Source organism: Amphiura filiformis, chromosome 20 (assembly GCF_039555335.1).
Source record: "Amphiura filiformis chromosome 20, Afil_fr2py, whole genome shotgun sequence".
Taxonomy (NCBI): Eukaryota; Metazoa; Echinodermata; class Ophiuroidea; order Amphilepidida; family Amphiuridae; genus Amphiura; species Amphiura filiformis.
The window spans coordinates 12,977,979-12,997,714 of NC_092647.1; the positions used below are offsets into that span (position 1 = coordinate 12,977,979).

The 19,736-nt window shown below is 37.2% G+C and overlaps 1 protein-coding gene across 1 annotated transcript in view; it reads right to left on the minus strand.

Annotated features, from left to right (window-relative positions):
- The window catches only part of LOC140142946 (origin recognition complex subunit 4-like), a 31,874-nt gene extending 15,332 nt beyond the window's left edge, over positions 1–16,542 (minus strand). Inside the window, exons 1-4 of the mRNA XM_072164974.1 lie at positions 16,314–16,542; positions 11,113–11,203; positions 7,691–7,852; positions 6,097–6,145 (exon numbers count right to left, since the gene is read on the minus strand). Coding sequence (XP_072021075.1) covers positions 6,097–6,145; positions 7,691–7,852; positions 11,113–11,203; positions 16,314–16,450 — 439 coding nt within the window. The 5' untranslated portion in view covers positions 16,451–16,542. The remainder of the gene's footprint in view (positions 1–6,096; positions 6,146–7,690; positions 7,853–11,112; positions 11,204–16,313) is intronic.
- Between the last annotated feature and the right edge of the window lie 3,194 nt (positions 16,543–19,736).

A 19,736-nucleotide genomic window follows, 5' to 3' on the forward strand; every position in this document is an offset into this window, starting at 1 on the left:
CCCCCTGAGCAAGATACCAGACCCCCCTAAAACCGCCCTAAAATATGCTTCTGTTAACCCCTGACAAATTTGAAAATATTGAATTTTGCACACATTTCAGATGATATGTTTGAATATAACACAATGGTTTATCATTTTATTTTTTCTGTCATGTAATATTACATATTTTTACAATATGAAAATGCACAGCAAGCTTTAAATATGTTTGGAATGTTCCATTTTCAGCATGAGGGGTGAGACTATATTCTTGTATTTTTAAAATGTTGAAAATGCCTAATTTTCCCCAATCTTTGATGGAAAAAATAAAAACTTTCATATCTTTTTTTTATTTTTTATTTTTTTTTTGTCATAAATTACCCCACTATTGATGTTTACAAAAATGCATTCAAAATCATGGAGACTTCTTTAGTATTTTACTTACATTTCCACCAATTCAGGGCACTTTTAACGATTAGTCAAATGAGGCATTTGTGTTACTTACACTTCTGCTTCCATATCACTGCATATATGATGATGACTTCAATTCAAAACTGCAACATTTTGTTTATCACTCTATACCACATGACTACGGTGACACAAACATGGGAAATTAGCAAGGGTTAGTCCATTATTTCAAGGGGGTGTTAGTAGAAAACTGGGATATCAAGGTTTTTGCTATATTCCACTGTGTAAAATGGCTGATATTGAGCAGATTAATAGCTGTCCGGTCTGCTAAATGCTCATATCTCTACCGTATGATGCTAATTAGGAGAGTTGCATTAACTTGGTCAAACTTAACAAATATGGTTATAACAATAAACAACGAAAGACTTTTTTTTTTTTTTTTAAAAGATTTTTTTTTAATATCCAGGTCTCCATGTTCAAAATGTTCAAAATGCCTTAGTTAGTCCTAATTTTAATTTGTGTGTTTTTTTAGGAAAATATTTTTTGTTAAACATTATTCCACTATTGCTGTTTGCTGTTTGCACAAATATGCAGTCATATCATTGAGACAACCATTGCATCTTACTTACTTACTTTTAGGATTGTCCAATTATTGCAGAGAATACCATAGCATCTAACAATGTCCACCAATTCAGTGCATTTTTAACAACCGGTCAAATGAAGCATTTGTGTTTCTTCATGTGTTTCTTACACAAACTACTTATCACAACAGATGGTAATGATTTCAACAAAAAATACATTTAACATTATGTCACTGGGGTGTTTGTAGAAAACTTATTCATCATGGTTTTCGCCGTATTTCACTGTTTCGTATTCGTATGGTTAACATTGAAGGGATAATATACAAACGGTCTACCAAAATGCTGACCAAAGTTCAATCAAAACACGATCTGGATACCTTGCAAGAACCAGTCCATAAGACACAATGCTTATATTATCCGGAGTTACGTTCCACACTTAGAACATGTAGAAATGCCAACTTCTTTGCATTACCAATTGCCCCAAGCCAGTAAAGTTAAAGGTTAATGATGATTCTAACAATAAGCATCAAAAGGATCAAAAAATGTCTTTTGATGTCCTTTATGCTATGTCCAAATCTCAACTATAAATTATATAAGGAATGCTACATAGATTTGAAGCTGTACTACTTAATGAAAGTATGTAAAGGTATCTACATTCACATAAAATTGTATCTATGGTGAGTGGAAAATTGCTCACTAGCATTTGTGTTTGGGCAAGCTGTGGCGAGCGAGAATGATCACTCGCCTCAAACAAAATTTACCATTTGCACCTTGTGACTATGACTAAGTATTATGACTGATTTGGAATTCAGATGCACTGTGTTCAGCTTTTTTATTCAAAATATTTATGTCATGTAAATTTTCTCCATTTTAGTTTCTAGGATGACACCCATCTATAAAAATGGAATAACTCAGATGTCAAAATACATTTAATTGTCATATTAAGCATTATAAAGGAGACACAAACAAAGGCGGCGCAAGTTTTAGGGGAGACAACTGAGGAAAGAGTTCTGACTGGGGGAATTTGTTGAGGATAGCACCCCTCCCCCGTGGCACCCCACTGAAAACAAATCATATTTTAATTACAAATACATAAAAGATTAAAAGCCCATATCTTAAAAACATCTGCATTCTAGCATTTCCAAAAAGTAGTTCACTTCTGGCATGTGTATCTCGTAAATTAAATATCCTCCATGACTTGTATTTCTTTATTTCATTAGCCTGGAATTAAGGGCTCGGATAGCGGCGTTTCACGTATTTTGTATGTGACCTGAGAGCACATCAGACATATCGAATTGCATTCTGATTACGAGGAATGTCCTTCCGATATCAAATAATTTTGATTTTTGAAATTTATGATATAATACAAATTTGATGGCAAATTATTAAAATTTGATATTTAACATTCCTCGAAGTAAACTTTTAAATCTAACGATATATACTTAAAGTGTAGGCCTATGTAGCTGGATGAAAAGTCGAAGAACAATTGAAAATTTTGACCTTTCATATAGATATTAAAGATATATTTTCCCAAAAAGACCTAAATGTTTTTGGTGTATTTGAAAAAAAAAAATCTATTATATCACAAAATTATTTGATATCAGAAGGCTCATATGCTCTCAAGTCCCACAAAAAATATGTGAAAATATATGGAGGTTTTATTTTTGCATCAAAATATTGGTAACAAATCACATTATTCACTTTTTCTGAAAAAGTGAAAATTAGGAAAACCCCTCCCCAAAATGGAACAAACCAATCAGGTTTTTTTACTTTTTCTCTTATATTCCTAAAGAGCAATTTAACTTAACACATGCAGATTATACTTTTTTGATTGAGAAGGGTTTTCTATATCTTTGTTCATCGTGAAAATACCAATTTTCTATTTTGTTGATGTTATTGGACCATTATAAGCTAACTTTCTTGAGTGACACCTCTGTATTATTATTATAATGGTTTAACCCACAAATCAAAATACCTTTGATTGTCATAATAGACAATATAAAGGAAAACAAATTACTTTTAATTAAAACCAAAATCAAGACTTCAAATAACCATGATAACCAATTAAATTCAATATATTTACAACATCTGCATTCTAGCATTAGGAAAAAGTAGTCCATTTTCGGAGCCTGTATCCGATAAACTGAAGTACCCTCCATGACTTTTACTTTTTGATTTAATTAGTCTGGAATACAACTAGTATACCTGTGAAAATAAAAGTAATTAAAAGACATGAAGGTTTTTATTTTTTGCGTCAAAAAGTGGGCAAAAACGCATTTTCACTTTTTTTTCAAAAAGTGAAAAATAGGAAAACACCCCTCCTAAAAATGGAACAAACCAATTAGATTTTTTCACGTTTTCTGTCATATCTGTTAAGGGTAATATATCAACTTAATACCTACAGAGTAAATTATTTTTTATTGTGAATGGTTTTCTATATCTTTGATCATCGTTAAAATACTCATTTTCTAGTTTTTTAGATGTCATTGGCCCTTTATAAGCAAACTTGAAGATGTTCTAGAGTGATACCTCTGTATTATAATGGAATAGCCCAGGCTTCAAAATACCTTTGATTGTCATCTTAGACATTATAAAGGAGAAACAATTTCTTTTTATTAAAAATACACAATCAAGACTTCAAAAAACCAATTAAACTCAATATCTTTACAAGATCTGCATTCTAGAATATGGAAAAACTAGTCCACTTCCGGGGCTTCTATCTCATAAACTAAAATACTCTCCATGATTTTTATTTCTTTATTTATTTAGTCTTGCATGAAACTAGTTTACATGTGAAAATAAAAAAATTAAAGGGTATGAAAGTTTTTATTTTTAAGCGCAAAAAGTGGGTAAAACGCATTTTTCACTTTTTCTCAAAAAGTGAAAAATAGGAAAACACCCTCCTAAAAAATGGAACAACCCAATTAGATTTTTTACTTTTTCTTTCATATCCGTTAAGATTAATATATCAACTTAATACCTGCAGAGTATATTTTTCATTGTGAATGGTTTTCTATATATTTGATCATCTTGAAACTACCCATTTTCTAGCTTTTTGTTGTTGGAAAGGGGAAGCAGGGGGTCATTTTAGGGGGTCTTGTATCTCATACCAGAGGGGTCGTGAGATTTTTTTAATGTCACCAGTGTGCATAACTTGGGACACTTGCTCAACCATCAAAGCATGAAAGAAATCTGCCTACCCTCGTTTTCCTCGGTCTGTCTGCTTCTATGAGATATTCCGTGTTAATACCATTGACTGGTACATCACAATATCTCATATAGCCTCAGACTAATTTAAATTCAGTCCAACCTCTTTAAATCTGCCAAAATACGACCAGCTATTGCCGGATAAATGATAATACTGGATGTGGTATTCTGCATTGAGTGTTAAAATTGGACAACAAAAGATACCATAATTTTTTTTTATCTCAAAAAAATATCAATTTTGACCAGAATTATAAAGTAACACGATATCGAAAATATGTGCTGGTGTGTAACATAATTTCGGCCAAATCAGGATTTTTTTCTGTGTGATTTAGAGCTTTTGTTTGATAGAGGCAGTCCAGTTTACTGGGGGTATCGTGCCAAAAATTCCCCTGGTCCAATTTTTCTTTGAGCCACAGGCAATTCAAGAGGTGTTGATAAATGTTGGTATTTACATGTATACAGCGCGTTTCACATGTGCACATGTACCAAAGCGCTTTACGTTTATTCCGCTGTCGTTAGAATATGTCAGCTACCATACAATGCCCAAGGCATGCTCATACGTTTGGGCGGCGCTCAATGGACAATATTCACAACAGCTCCCCATTTCACCCCTGGGAAGAGAGAGGCAAGTAAAGTAAAGCACCTTGACCGAGAGGACAACACGATGGCACCGGCGCACCGGGCTCGAACTCATAATCCACCGATAACAAGACAGATCCTTACCGCTGTGCCACCGTGTCCCTACTGATCACACTATGCTAAGTATATAGGGAAAAATGGATGATTGTCTCTACTTTTATGCAAATTACCATATCTTTGGATGTATATAGATGCTATAAAATGGGATGGGATGGGATGAAAGACATTGTTTTGAGTAGTTATTCTGATTTCTACTGACATTATGAGTCATGTAAACAAAAAGAGCCCTTATATTTTTTCTTTGGAATGTAGCATTTTTTGACATACATCTTATTTATATCAGATGGTTCGAAAAGTAAAAAAGGAATTTGTTGTTTCAGCTGAAATGGACTCGCTAAGAAAAATTAAAGTGCTACCGGGCTTTGAGACAACTTTTTTAGCCTAACAATGGTACGGTCAAGAATAACATGAAATCAGCGATTGTACTGTATGTTCAAAACTGTATTGTATGGTATACTATTTTGACAGCATTTGTTTTATTTATTTATTTATTTATTTATTTATTACACTTTATCACTGGCACAGAATTACAAGAAATATATAATATTGCACATAAGTTACATCAAAAATTACACAATATTATGAAAGGAACATTTGTTTTAAAAGTCCAGTGAATGGCTGGAGCGAACAGGTGCCAGGCACCTCTAAGACCGCCCACCAAAACCAAAAAAGAAGGAAGGAAAAATAAATTAGAGGGGAAAATGCAGGTAAGTTACATTTGCCTGCAATTTGGACAATTACAAAAAGAGGTCCAAGTGCAAACAGAAGTTGCATCAAAGGTGCGAGCAAATTTGGACTGGTAAAACTCCAAAACTTGGTGCTTAAATGAAGCAACAGAATTTGTAGATCTGATAATACTAGGGAGCTGGTTCCAAATGGGCACCATACGCTGAAAAAGCCCATCTTGTGGCACTCAGTTTTAGAAAGCTGATTTACCAGCAACAAAGGATCAGAGGAAAATCTGGTGGTGGGACGGTCTTTGTTAATACCATTAAAAAAACTACATAATCATCTAGATTGATGTCATATAATCCCAGATTGCACTTTATTTGGTTGAAAAATGGTGGCAGTGTTTATTAGAGTGGAGGCTTTAATTAGGAACACAGTATCTTTATTAGTGAATTCACAGCATACAGAATTTAAAGACTACTTTGAGAATAAATGTTCACATAACACAAGAATTCCTTCAGAATTCTGAAGGTTGTCATTTCATTTCTTTACATACCTCGCTTTAAGGCTTCCAACAAGAACGATAAGTTCTCAGAAAATGATCCCTGTCAAGAAAGAAAAAATATGCTGTTGAAATTGGTCTATATTATGTTGTATTTTTCCTTGTGTAATGCACCTTAATATTTATGACACAGAATAATACAGATTTTTTTTTGTATTGTACATGAGCGTATCATGATCAGAATTCATTAAGTGCTTTATGTTTTCCGTTCATTATACAGACCATACTATAATGTGTTTGGGTCTGTAAGATAATGTTAGCATTTATTGAAATTCTGTCACCCAAATAGTTGTGCAGTTGTGACTCATTGGTTTTGACTACTCTACTACTACAATATCTGAAGTCACATAGATGCTAACTGCAACACGCTTTACTGTAAGCAGACAGTTCTAGTTCTACAAGTTTCGCAGTTTCTTTCTCGTGCAATCAATGCAAATCAAGTAAGTAAGTATGAAGAGAAAAACCATGGTAAATGTAGCATTTAAGACAAACGACCCCTAACCCTAACCTCTAACCCTAATTAGCATAATGGTGATGTTTCTGTCTTAAATGCCACATCTACCAACACCATGTCCTATCATCAAGGTGGACTTGCAACTAACAAGCCACTCCATTTCTTTAAGAAATGTAAATTTCTAGTATATAGTATAAAAATAGGGAAGGGGTATGAACGTTTGGACAGTATTTATTGTTGGACATTAGAGCACATCAAACATATCGAATTGCATTCTGAATACGAAGAATGTCATTCTGATATCAAATAATTTTGATTTTTTGAAATTCGCTATGTAATACACATTTTATGGCAAATCATTAAAATTGATATTTTGATATTTAACAGTACTCAAGTAAAATTTATAAATCTGATGATTTATACTTAAAGTGTATGTAGGTGGGATGAAAAGCCGATGATCAATTGAAAATTTTGACCTTTTCAGATTGCAGATATGGATTTTTTCCCAAAACACCAAAAAAATTAGGTCTTTTTGGAAAAAAAATCCATATCTTCAATATAAAAGGTCAACATTTTCAATTGATCATCGGCTTTTCCTCCCAGCTACATACACTTTAAGAATACATCAGTAGATTTATAAAATTTACTTCGAGGACTCTTATATGTGACATGATCAAGGGGAATGAGTCACATGTCGGCCCTGGTCAAAAATGAGTTACACATGTTTCTAAAGAGGACATTTAGAGCTTTCAGAAACTGAAAACCCCATGGTTGATACAACTTTTCTTTGTGAAGTTGCGTCAATTTATCAATCGCTGAAAACAATATAAAACAAAAGAATTTTAACACTTTCTTTGCCAATATCTCGAAATCAATATTAGCGACATCCGACTCATTTCCCTTGATCGTGTCACATATATCAAAAATTTGAAAAATATATCAAATTTTGATAATTTGTCATAAAATTTGTATTATATCGTGATTTTCAAAAATGAAAATTATTTGATATCAGAAAGACATGCTTCAGATTCAGAATGCAATTCGATACGCCTGAGGTGTTCTCATGTCCCACAAAAAATACTGTCGAAACGCCATAAACGCTCAATTCTAGATCCCTTAAGGTCAAGCACTTACAAAAACTCTGTCGCCCACTGTGTTATCTAGGTGAAGCTGGCGTGTGATCTCCTGGATAGCGAGCCGGTCGTCAGTTTGTAACAGTCCATTCAATCTCACCGTCAGCAAGGTTTTGCTCACTTTTTTGTTTTCTTTCAGTTCATCAAGAACAGAGTCAAGTAACTGCAACAAAAAAATTTGTGTGTACAAGATTTAGAAAGATAAATATATGTTTTGAGACATGGTAGCCAATTATCTGGATGACAGCTGATAATCATGAATCATCTGACAGCCCTTCTCTGGCAACAATAAAGGCCTTTAATTTGTTTTGAGGAGAGTGGGATCTGTCACTCTCCTACAGCTCTCTTTAAATGCTTTTGTTATGGGCGCACACCACTAAATAATCGTCCCATTGAAATACGTGTAAAAACACCGGTTTTCTGTGCTCGCTTTTGAGGCCTTTTCAGTAGCTTTCTGAGAAATTTAATGATAACCAGTCGATTGCAAATCGATGAAAGTTTAACATATGTTTCAATGTATGGGTAGTCTTCCACCTCGCTTTTCCGGTAGGATCCACTAAACAGCGCCTCACTGTTTCTGACATGCTCTCAAGACTGTAAACCTGTTTCTGCCCATTTTGTAATACGCGGACCTATTTTCTCGATAATTATAAAATGCGACTTTTTAGTGATTCAAATTCATGCACAGGCTTTACACTTTAATTTAAGCTATAATTCGCCACTCTTGCTGATTATTATTCCAAAGAGCAGCCCACAATACCTCAAAAACTTTCTGTATTTTACCGAACTCAGTAGGGTTGCACAAATGGCGCATTGATTTAGTGGTGTGCTCCATTCAAGGGTTTCTGATGTTCATAAAATTTAATTCTTTTATCTTTTTCTTAAAATATAAAATGTTTTGAGTAAAACGCTCAAACAGAATTGCTCTGTGACATTCAGTTCAAGAGAAATGCCCCTTCAAAGTTATATGGTGGATTCCAAAATAGGCAAATTTTCAACATTTTGACCATTCATGCTTACTCTTCTATATTTGCATTAAATTCCAATTCTCATGATAGTTTTTGACCATCAATCTGATAAAATTCGGTTTTAAATGAGAGTAAATTACCTTTCACAATTGCAAGGGTCTACTGTTAATGATTTGTAACAATCACCCCCCCACCCATAAAAAAAAAACAAGATTTGGCAGCTTTAAAAGGCACGCACCGATTTGTCACCTTAAGCCCAAATTGCTTAAAATCCAAGAAATCTCGTTTTCACACAATCTTACTATAATTCACCAGAATCTGTCCATCTGTCCATCTGTCCATCTGTCTGTTTGTTTGTCTGTCCGGCTCTTTTCTCGGAGACCGGAAGTCGCGCGTTCCTCAAACTTGGTGGGTGGGTGCAGCTTGGTATGAGGAAGAACGAGTTTATATTGGTTAGTGGGTCAAGGTCACCCAAGGTCATCCAGGGGTCAAATAAGTAAAAACTGTTTTTCTCAGAGACTGGGGGTCGACGCCTCAAACTTGACGGTGGGTGCGTCTTGACCCTGGACAGAACAAGTTTGTATTGGTTAGTGGGTCAAGGTCACCAGAGGTCATCTAGGGGTCAAATTAGTAAAAACTGTCATATGGGCATGAAACTTGGTGGGTAGGTGCATCTTGACAGTTTGTATTGGTTAGTGGGTCAAGGTCACCAGAGGTCATCTAGGGGTCAAATTAGTAAAAACTGTCATATGGGCATGAAACTTGGTGGGTAGGTGCATCTTGACCTAAGGCAGAACAAGTTTGTATTGATTAGTGGGTCAAGGTCACCCAGGGGTCATCTGAGGTCAAATTAGTAAAACTGTTTTCCGCCTATTTTCTCGGAGACTATGGTCACACGTTCCTCAAACTTGGTGGGTGGGTGCATCTGGACCTCAGACATAACAAGTTTGTTTCAGTTAGTGGGCCAAGATCACCCGAGATCATCCAGGGGTCATCTGAGGTCAAATTAGTAAAAACTATCGTATGGGCATGAAACATGGTGGGTACAGTCAACTTTTATAGTCAAATTTTTGGAAGGTCATTTTGGGGTCATCCGGGGTCACCGAGGGGTCATCTGAGGTCAAATAAGTAAAAAATGTCGTGTGCGCATGGAACTTGGTGGGTACAGTCAACTTTTAGAGTCAAATTTTGGAAGGTCATTTTGGGGTCATCCAAGGTCAAATTACTAAAAACTGTAATATGGGCATGAAACGTGGTGGGTACAGTCAACATTTAGAGCCAAATTTTGGATGGTCATTTTGAGGTCACAAGGGGTCATCTGAGGTCAAATTAGTAAAAACTGTCCTATGGGCATAAAACTTGATGAGTACAGTCACCATCAGCCAGGTAATCGCGACAGCCGAAAACCGCCAAATACGGGTAACCGCCTAGTTTGAGTAATTTGTGACAATTTCTTGAACTTTGAAGGCCTCTGAGGGAATAATCTTAACGCGACTTGCATCTTAAACGCATTAAATACATTCACTAACATATAAACTATCTATTTAAATCGAAAAAACTGCAATTTAATCAAAAGCCGATTTCAATTTTGGCTGCATCTCTGAAAAGCACGGTTTTACTCCTAGGCCTTTCGAAGGGCGCACACCACTAAATAATCGTCCCATTGAAATACGTGTAAAAACACCGGTTTTCTGTGCTCATTTTGAGGCCTTTTCGGCGCTTTCTGAGAAATTTAATGATAACCAGTCGATTGCAAATCGATGAAAGTTTAACATATGTTTCAATGTATGGGTAGTCTTCCACCTCGCTTTCCCGGTAGGATCCACTAAACAGCGCCCTCACTGTTTCTGACATGCTCTCAAGACTGTAAACCTGTTTCTGCCCATTTTTTACTATTCGGACCTATTTTCTCGATAATTATAAAAATGCGACTTTTTTAGTGATTCAAATTCATGCACAGGCTTTACACTTTAATTTAAGCTATAATTCGCCACTCTTGCTGATTATTATTCCAAAGAGCAGCCCACAATACCTCAAAAACTTTCTGTATTTTACCGGAACTCAGTAGGGTTGCACAAATGGCGCATTGATTTAGTGGTGTGCTCCCTTATGAGCTATAAATCACTCCCCTGAAATGCAATCATGTTCACTATGTATTCACAAATTGTGACTAATTCAGTAAAACACACTAGAAGTCTATTGACAGATTTTTACCCAATTCAAAATTACACTTTTTGCATTCTGGGTGTCCTTTTTAATTTGTCTCTTGTCCAAAGATTGGTGAATAAATATCTTTATACATGTATGCATGCTTAAACCATATTTTTTGTACTTTTTCTCAAAACTACAAAAACTGTTTGGCAATTATCGTAGCAGGGTGACGATATATGAGCTGTATGGTATTATAGATTAATATCCTCCCACACCACCACCGCTACTATAAAGTAATACTTACCATGGATTTGCCACTGCCTCTAGGTCCTATGAGCAGGACAGAGTTACTCTCACCAAGGGTGGCACATCTGTAAATCAGATCCATTAGATGCCTGGGTGAACAAGAAAAGCATGTTATTTCATACCATATATAGAAATATGGTTGAGTGACCATAAGGCAAAAAAAAATTGTTGTATTGCCCTCAACCATCCTACCCTAAATCCTGAAAAATCAGGGTCGCAATTTTGTTTGTTTTGTTTTTTGAATGATGATTTTTACTTGTTCAAAAACTCAATGTATTTCACTTAAAATTAATATTGTAATATTGTAAGACTAGTCTTTAATTGTTGTCTAACAGGTATCCAGAAGTCAAAATTGACAAATGTCCCTGATTGAACAAGCATTATTTAATATTTGAGGGGATTTTAAAAACAGAAGGTTTAAAAAAAAAAAAAAAAAAAAAAAAAAATCCGACCTTCCGTCCCAAATTTCCCATTTTTCCACTTGAGGGCAACACAACAATATTTTTTTTTTGGCCTAAGGGTTCATATCACCAAATCTGTGTGTGAAGCGGCCCACCAGATCTGAAGACAGAAGACACTGATACCAAAGCTATTTGTATGGGCATTTGTCGCCACGCAAGTGCAATGTCCAGCAAGCGCTGACAGCCTGACACACCAAATAGCATTTTAACTTTTAAACAATATCTCATGCCAAGCAATTCCGAAAAGTTGACAGCCCTGAAATTATAACACACAGTGTCGACAACCTGTAAATAAAAAATTTTTTCCCTGCAATGAATCATGTCTTTTAAAATACCGTACTCAGTTGGTGAGCGACGGACGATTGGTATTTCACCGAACGCGAGAAAAGGAGTCCTATCTGATTGGCTAGAAACCGATCGCCCAGATCACTCAGTGATGGAGTACAAATGTAGAGATGTATTCAATCCATTTAAATCAATATACTATTATTGACGCAGTCATGCTGCCAGCAAAACATCCCTAAAACATCTCAACTATCTGTCCTGTAGCATAGGCTGCACCCATCCAGTATGGAGCACTGTACAACCAAGTACCTAGGACACAAAGAAAGCCAACATCAAAGCCAGAATTCTCACCGGTACTTACACACTCCAAGCAAATAAAGCCAAATTCAATCAATTTGATGTACATTTTTGTAGACGGCACATGCAGACTGTGTGACGATGGCGTCGAAAACAGGGAGCACTTTCTCACAACATGCTCTGCACTAGATGCCCAAAGAGCACCATATATTGATCAACTGAAAGGAGTCATCACAGAAGAACACGGAGAAGCAGTATGGTTAAACCTGTATGGTAACTCATCGTACCTCACCCAGATTGTAATCGACTCCTCAACGCAGATACCAAATTTGCCAACATTCAACATCGTCAAAATTGAACCAATCAGCAGGAACTGGTGCCACAAATTGCTTACAGCAAGAATGTGCCTGCTGAAGGCACTTGTCGACTAACATCTGTATGTGTATGGTTACATGCGTGATCTGGACTTTGCATGTAACTTATGTTTCCTATCTATTATGACAGGAAACTCCCCTTCCCTCCATATCCCCCACCCCCACTTGCATCAATTGCCTTTTGCATGTGTGCATGTACACTTCATCATCTACCATCTGCATGAAACTTATTCATCACTGCATTAGGTGCTTTGGGTGCATGGCTTCCCTATGTGTATTCAGCTTTTCTCACCCTTCTGTAGCTAACTGTGACACTAAAACTGCTTATTATGACTAAAAACTGCATATTTATGACTACATGTATGAGACTAAATTGTGACTTTACACACACTATATAGAGACTTTATACATCCGTTTCCCGGATGGTGCTCCTGTAGAAAGGAGGGAATTACGACGATACTACTACTACTACTACTATTGGCCCAAACCCAATATAAATTTTACATATAGAAAATTAAAAGAAAAGATAGGTCAGGGAAACCTACATTATAAATATGTTGTCTTAGTCTATACTTCACTTGACCTATCACCTATACCTGATCTCATGTACCAATCACATGTACACCAAATACAGCCCCCGAAATGGTCTACTTTTAGCGTGCCATAACTCCGAAACAGTTTAGTCAAAGTTAAAAATGCGATCCCCAACCCTTTGCTTACCTTTGGACATATTTGTTGTAATCTCCGCTAGCTCCGTTTTGAAAAATGTCCGGTACTTACCCGGTACAAACATACAAATGACCAGTGTTCGAATTTAGGAAAAATAAATGGTTGTCCCACGGACAACCAGATTATAATTTCTGGTTGTCCGTCTAAGTTTTTGGTTGTCCGTAGGCATACAAATGTGACTTTTGGCTAGATTTATGGTTGTCCGGCGGACAACCGAATCAGTATTTTTGGTTGTCCGGCTACTTTTTTAGTTGTCCCGGGCAACCGGACAACCAAAATTTCGAACGCTGCAAATGACCACATTGGCTTCAGTCCTGGTATGAATATTTCTTCCGTAATCCAATGGTTCCAACGTGGGCCTGTTGTTCAACTTGTTGTGCACACGTCACACATATATTACGGCATGGCAGCAGATAGGTTGCGCTGTCCTCTGACCCTGACTGTTCGTCACGTAGACAGACCGTGACCTGGGTACACGCAGGGGATGCGACTGCGAGCCGCCATTTTGACACGCGGCATCTACTCTTCAGAAAAAATACTTTTGTTGACGTTTTATATCAAACAGTTTTCATAACGGATTTCTACTAGGATTTCAATTTTTTATTAATGAAGGTGCACATAGTTTTGAGGAATAACACGGGATGTTTTGAGTTTTATTTCAACTGGTGGTGTAGGAAGGTTCACGAGTGAATTCGTGAATGAGGCCGGGGAATGAGATTTTCTTGTTTCAACGATCCGATAGTAGGATCCGGGAGTAGGATACGAAACGTAGGCTAAAAATGTCTATTGACGTCATTCATTCGCCATGTTTACATGAAAACATTAGCTGCTGCGAGGTCAGTGTCGTTCAATTCGTTACCTAAATTCCTTTCAGGATATTCTGATTTCACTTATTTATAATGTGTACGAACGTCCTCCATACAAACTCAAAAGTATGAATGCAAGGTGTTATTGCTGACAATAGAAACATTGTTGCAACGTCATTAAAAACAGTGTACTACAGACGTTCTTTCGCTGAAACGTGATACAGGCTATACTAAAATGCAGTAAACCTTTGACGAGCGCATATTGTAAGGATACATCGCGTATTTACTGCGTTGCACGCACTTGTCTCTGATTGGCTGCTGAGGCGATATGTTGTTGCCGAGTGGAAATTTATGACTGAACTGTGCGCCGTACGCGTTGTTATCGCCGATTTTGCAACATCACGGTAGTCGCGCTCGTCAAAGGTTTGCTGCATTTGAGTATAGTAAGGCAGTCTGACTTGACCCAAATATATAATTTAGGTATGCCAGGTGAATTCAAATTTGCCATCAAACTGCATCATTTTATATATCAAATTAAAGCCCTTGAGTAAAGAAAGCCAACACTGAAAATCTTTTTTGTCATAGCACTTTCCGTAGCAAAGTTACATCTTGTCAAAGATTGACTTTCATCAAAAAGATTCTGCTAGCAAAATTCCCCAAAACAGCATTACGGGGTGTTTCTAGATCTTAGTCTCATGACGACCGCACCTTTTTTAATGGAACTGCTATCAAAATCTCTCTGAAATTCCATGTGCGAGTCTCTCATCACCAAAAAAAATCATATATTTGGGTCAAGTGAAGTATAGACCAGGGGCGGCGCCATAGGGGGGGCAAGGGGGCAATTGCCCCCTATGATTTTCAAAAAAGAGGTAAAAGGAAGGAAAAGAAAGAGAAGAAGGAGAGAGAAAAGGAGGGGAGAAAAGAGAGGAGGGAGAAAAAGAAAAGGCGACATTCCCCTCCCTGGCCATGGTTAGAAGGAGGAAACTCCCCTTCGGACATCTTGCCCTTGTGGAATGCTGACCTCCACGCGGTTTTAAAATTGTTGGGTTTTTATATTTTGGGCCCATTTTCGGCAAATTTTCCCCCATAAAAGTCACATGGCCTCTCTTACCTTCTCCCAACTACTTGCGCTCGCTACACTCGCGAATGGGCAAATTTTGTCCTATTCTGACTGAGTGAAAAAGCATAAGAAAAACTGGACCTTTTCAGCTTTTAGTGATCATAGGGGGCAACTACCTCCCGCCTATGCTCTTCATTGCGGCTTTCAATTTCAAATATTTCCAACCTCAAGACATCCCCCATTCATATCATTTTATCGTGCCAATTTATAAAAAAAAATCTGGCAGTCATAATTATACAATGCAACTGACTTAACATAGGCCTACACCGCGTTGCGACCAGAGGTGTAGATCTGACCCGGGGTGTGGGGTATAAATCCCCCCAATATTTTGATAGGGTAGATGGTCCATACAATCATTCCCGTGTTGACGCCTGTACAATGTATGTGGGTTTAGCCTAAAAAGTGCCAAATTTTTTCGCGCTTCGCGCGAATCAATATACCGTTTCCACCATATTTCACTTCGTGCACATTTGTACCATGAACTTATTTTGTTACCAAAAGGTGCTGCATTTACTAATTGAGTAGGTCCATGCCTAAAACCATCGGGCTGAAAGTCGGGCCCATGAATGAAATCCATAAAAATATGTGGTTGGAAAATAAATAAATAACCCTAAAAAGGGTGAAAATGGTGCATCAAATGGCTTCATTTGTGCTTTCATTTTGAAAATTTTCTAAATTCTGAGGGGGGCACATCCACCCTCAGACTACCCCCTGCGTCGCGAAAGCGCGACGGGCAGCGCTGCCAATGAATATCAAAATACCCTGGCGCCGCCCCTGGTATAGACAACATATTTATGAAGGTTTCCTTCTTAAAAAGCTTCTTTTTAATTTCAATGTAAATTTGTATTGCCGGTTTAGGCCATTTTGACTGACTAACAAATGTGTTAACTGAGCGAGGTTTCCCTGTGATACCTATATAATTTATTTTTGTGATGAGACAATCGCACACTGTATGGAATTTTAGAGGCATTGCCATTGCAATATTAGCACTTCTAATTTTCTATGCTGTTTTGTTTTGCAGAATAGGCCTACATTTGTATCATTAAATGTTGGTAAATGAATATTTGGTCTGAGACTGGGACTGATTATAAACAAACAATGACTAAAAAGCAAGTTTATAAGCTTACCGTCTTTGGTCTTGCAAATGATCAAGATTCTCGGGAACTTCATTACAGCAAATCCTAGCTCTCAGTACATGTTGAATTTCTTGAACAGTAGACTCATCTATATCGATTTCCTTGACACTCTTCCTTTTGCGACTCATCGTTCAATCGTTGATCTTAGGCTTAAGACAAAAAAATTTCAAATTTACACGGCTGGTGGACGCTGACATTGAATCTGTTCAGTTTGTTCCCTTTTAATAAATGGAGAACCATGTCACAAAGCCGATGCAGGGCGCATACCACTAAATAATTAACACATCTCCCAAACACTCAATCCCGGCGCTTTTAGGGACCGTTCAGAAACACTTGGTAGGGGGGGCCTGATGCAAAAAATTTTTATCGTGGACATTTTTAGGTGCCCCCTTTTCAGACCTCAAAATTTTCAGGGCCCCGTTTGTGACATGAAAATTATGGGTCAACCCCATAGAAAAGCATATAGGCCCTAAACTCAATTTTCCCAGGAAAATTTGTGGTCTTTTTCTTCAGCCCCCCCCCCAGGAGGGTCAAACAATTTAAGGGCCCCCCCCCTTTTTTTGCATCAGGCCCCCTAACAAGTGTTTGTGAACGGTCTCTCGCTGTTCCCCTCATACCCTGATTCTAGTTATCCGGTAGGGCCTACTCTAGTCCAAGATTATGTCTTATGATCTTTAGGGAGCGATCGTTATTTATGGCAGGGGGGGAATGGGTAAATTTAGGGGGAACACGAAATTTTTTGTGATCTTGAGGGGGAACCTGAAATTTTAGTTGAACCAGGAGGGGGATTGTTAAATTTTAAATGGAGAAAATTGGGAAAACAAGGGGGAACGCGAAAATTTTGAGCGGACGCGAGGGGGAACGCGAAACTTTTTGTCGATATTTTTGCCAAAACACCCATTCCCCCCCCCCCTGCCGTAAATAACGATCGGTCCCTTAACATATTAGCCTCATGGATACCCCGAAAGGGATACCATGGCCATTTTTTACACTTCATTTCCGTTTAACGATATTTTACCTTTTATTTAATTAAAACTAAACAAACTAACCTTAAAGTACGATTTTCTTCAAATTTTACATTTGTTTTTCTATACTAAAAATGCTGAAATAATAGTAGCCTAATAATTGCCGGGAAGGGTTTCTGTCCATTTTGAACTGAAATACGGCTAAAGTGAAAGAAACCCTACTGGTGGTTGAACAAATTCATCAGGATCGGTAGAGTAAAGTCAAGGTTCTTATTTCTGATCCAATAAATTGCACTTTATTGGATCAGAAATAAGAACCTTTTGATTGAAACCCTACTGGTTTTTTTGTAGGATTAGACATAACCATGAATCATGACGTCGGACTTTGTTCTGTTAACCGACAAACACAACTTTAACACACTTTGGCCGATTCCATATTTAGGTGCAAGTTGGGACACGACATGTATAGTTAATATGCCAAAAAATATATTGGAAAATAATTAACCAATTTCATATTATAAGATCGTACATTATGGCTTCAACCTAAACTTCACAAAAAAAGCAAAAAATAGAAAATCCTCACAAATATCCAACGCCTAATATTTTGGTGACACACTGAACCAAACTAAATCCTAACCCACCTGCCAAAAATTCTTTGCCCCATGCACCCTTTCGACGTGCTATACCTGTCCCCCCTATAATTCACCACCCCGGGGTACACGTCCATACCGTCCATATTTGTCGTGAAATACTTGTAAATAGCAAGGTTCACAAGCTTTGCATGAATGGGGCTGTTAGGCAAGAAGGCGTTTTTGGTTATTTTGGACTTTTGGATTAATAATTAATAATCTGTACTACATGAAACATTATTGTAAAAATTGTCAACACTAAAGAACAAAGATATTGCAGCTTTTTAGTGATTTAAAGAGCAGAGTAGAAAGAACTGACACAAACCTCAAAATTTAGTTATAGACAACAAGACAATTTTTAACACTTCATACTAAATATATCTTTGACTATTGAATGACTTGTCAAAATACATAAAGGACCTGATCAAATACCCTTAGGGGAAGGTGGGGCATAACGGAACACTTAACTTTGAGGATGCTCTGTGGCGTCACCATAAGTAATATGACTGTAAAAATTATATATTCAGTTGAAGTTTGTATTTACCTTTAATATACCATTAACCAATATAACTTGAATCTTACAATTTTTTATAAAAATGAAGAAATATTTTCAACAAAAAAAATCCGTTTGCCCCACTATCGGGGCAAAACGGAACCCCCCTATGGGGCAAAACGGTACCCTGGGTGCAAACTTATATCAGTTGTTCCATCGGTAGGCCCTAGGCCTAGTTATATGTAGGCCTATATTCAGTTACAATATTAAGTGGGCCTACCATCTCTGTGGAGTGAGTGGTTAACTTCTTATAGGCCTAGTAGGCCTATAATATGTATGACCAATATTTGATTAGAAAGAAATATTCAGTAGGCCTACCATCTCTGTGGAGTACCTAAGTGGTTAACTTTTAATCATTAATTCTATCTGTAGGTCTAGTTATATGTCTATGTTTCAGCGAAGTGTTTACCATGTTCGAGTAAGCCCCTAGATAACGCCTACATTTCCTTGAGTGAAGACAAGTTATGTCCAATTGGGGCAAAACGGAACCCATCTGTGGGACAAAACGCCCGGGGCAAAACGGAACCCTGTTCCGTTATGCCCCACACCTAGGGTTCCGTTTTGCCCCATACCCGATTTTTTAGAAATAGGTTGCATGCATAATACATCGTAGCATATAGGCCATGCACTTAATACAGCTCATGGCTAGTAGGCCCTACCTTCGTGTTTACAATATACATAATTATTTGGGAATCCGATATTAATGAAGTAAAATTTCAGCGCATTAAACATCTACATATCTTACACCAGACGGGTAGTAATTTTTTGACTCGATCTTGCTCGAATGTCAGTGGATTGTTTCAGATAAAATTTTTGTTGTAAAGCCTCCTGGCCATACTTGTGTTCCTCAATATAATTTGCATAGACGGCAGTATTGCCAAGGCCTATTTTTCCAGGTGGTTCCGTTTTGCCCCGGGGGTCCGTTATGCCCCACCTTCCCCTATATCTGGAATGAACTTTTGTTCTGGTTTTACTGGAACAAATTTCATATTTATATTTTGTTTTATAATGTTTGTTAAAGTTTTTACACTCCCCCTTCTACGTGCCCCAAAACTTTTAACCCCCCCTGTTCATACACCCAAAACTTTTTAAACCCCTAGAACTCCTAAAATTGTATGACCCCCTACATATTTCCAGCTCCCCTACCAAAGTATTTATGAACACACAAAAAAGAAAGGATTTTAGGCGCTATCGCCCTAAAAAGCAATGTACCATTGCTTCAATTTTTTTCGCCCTCTTTTCTTTACTAATTCTTTTTGCCGCCCCT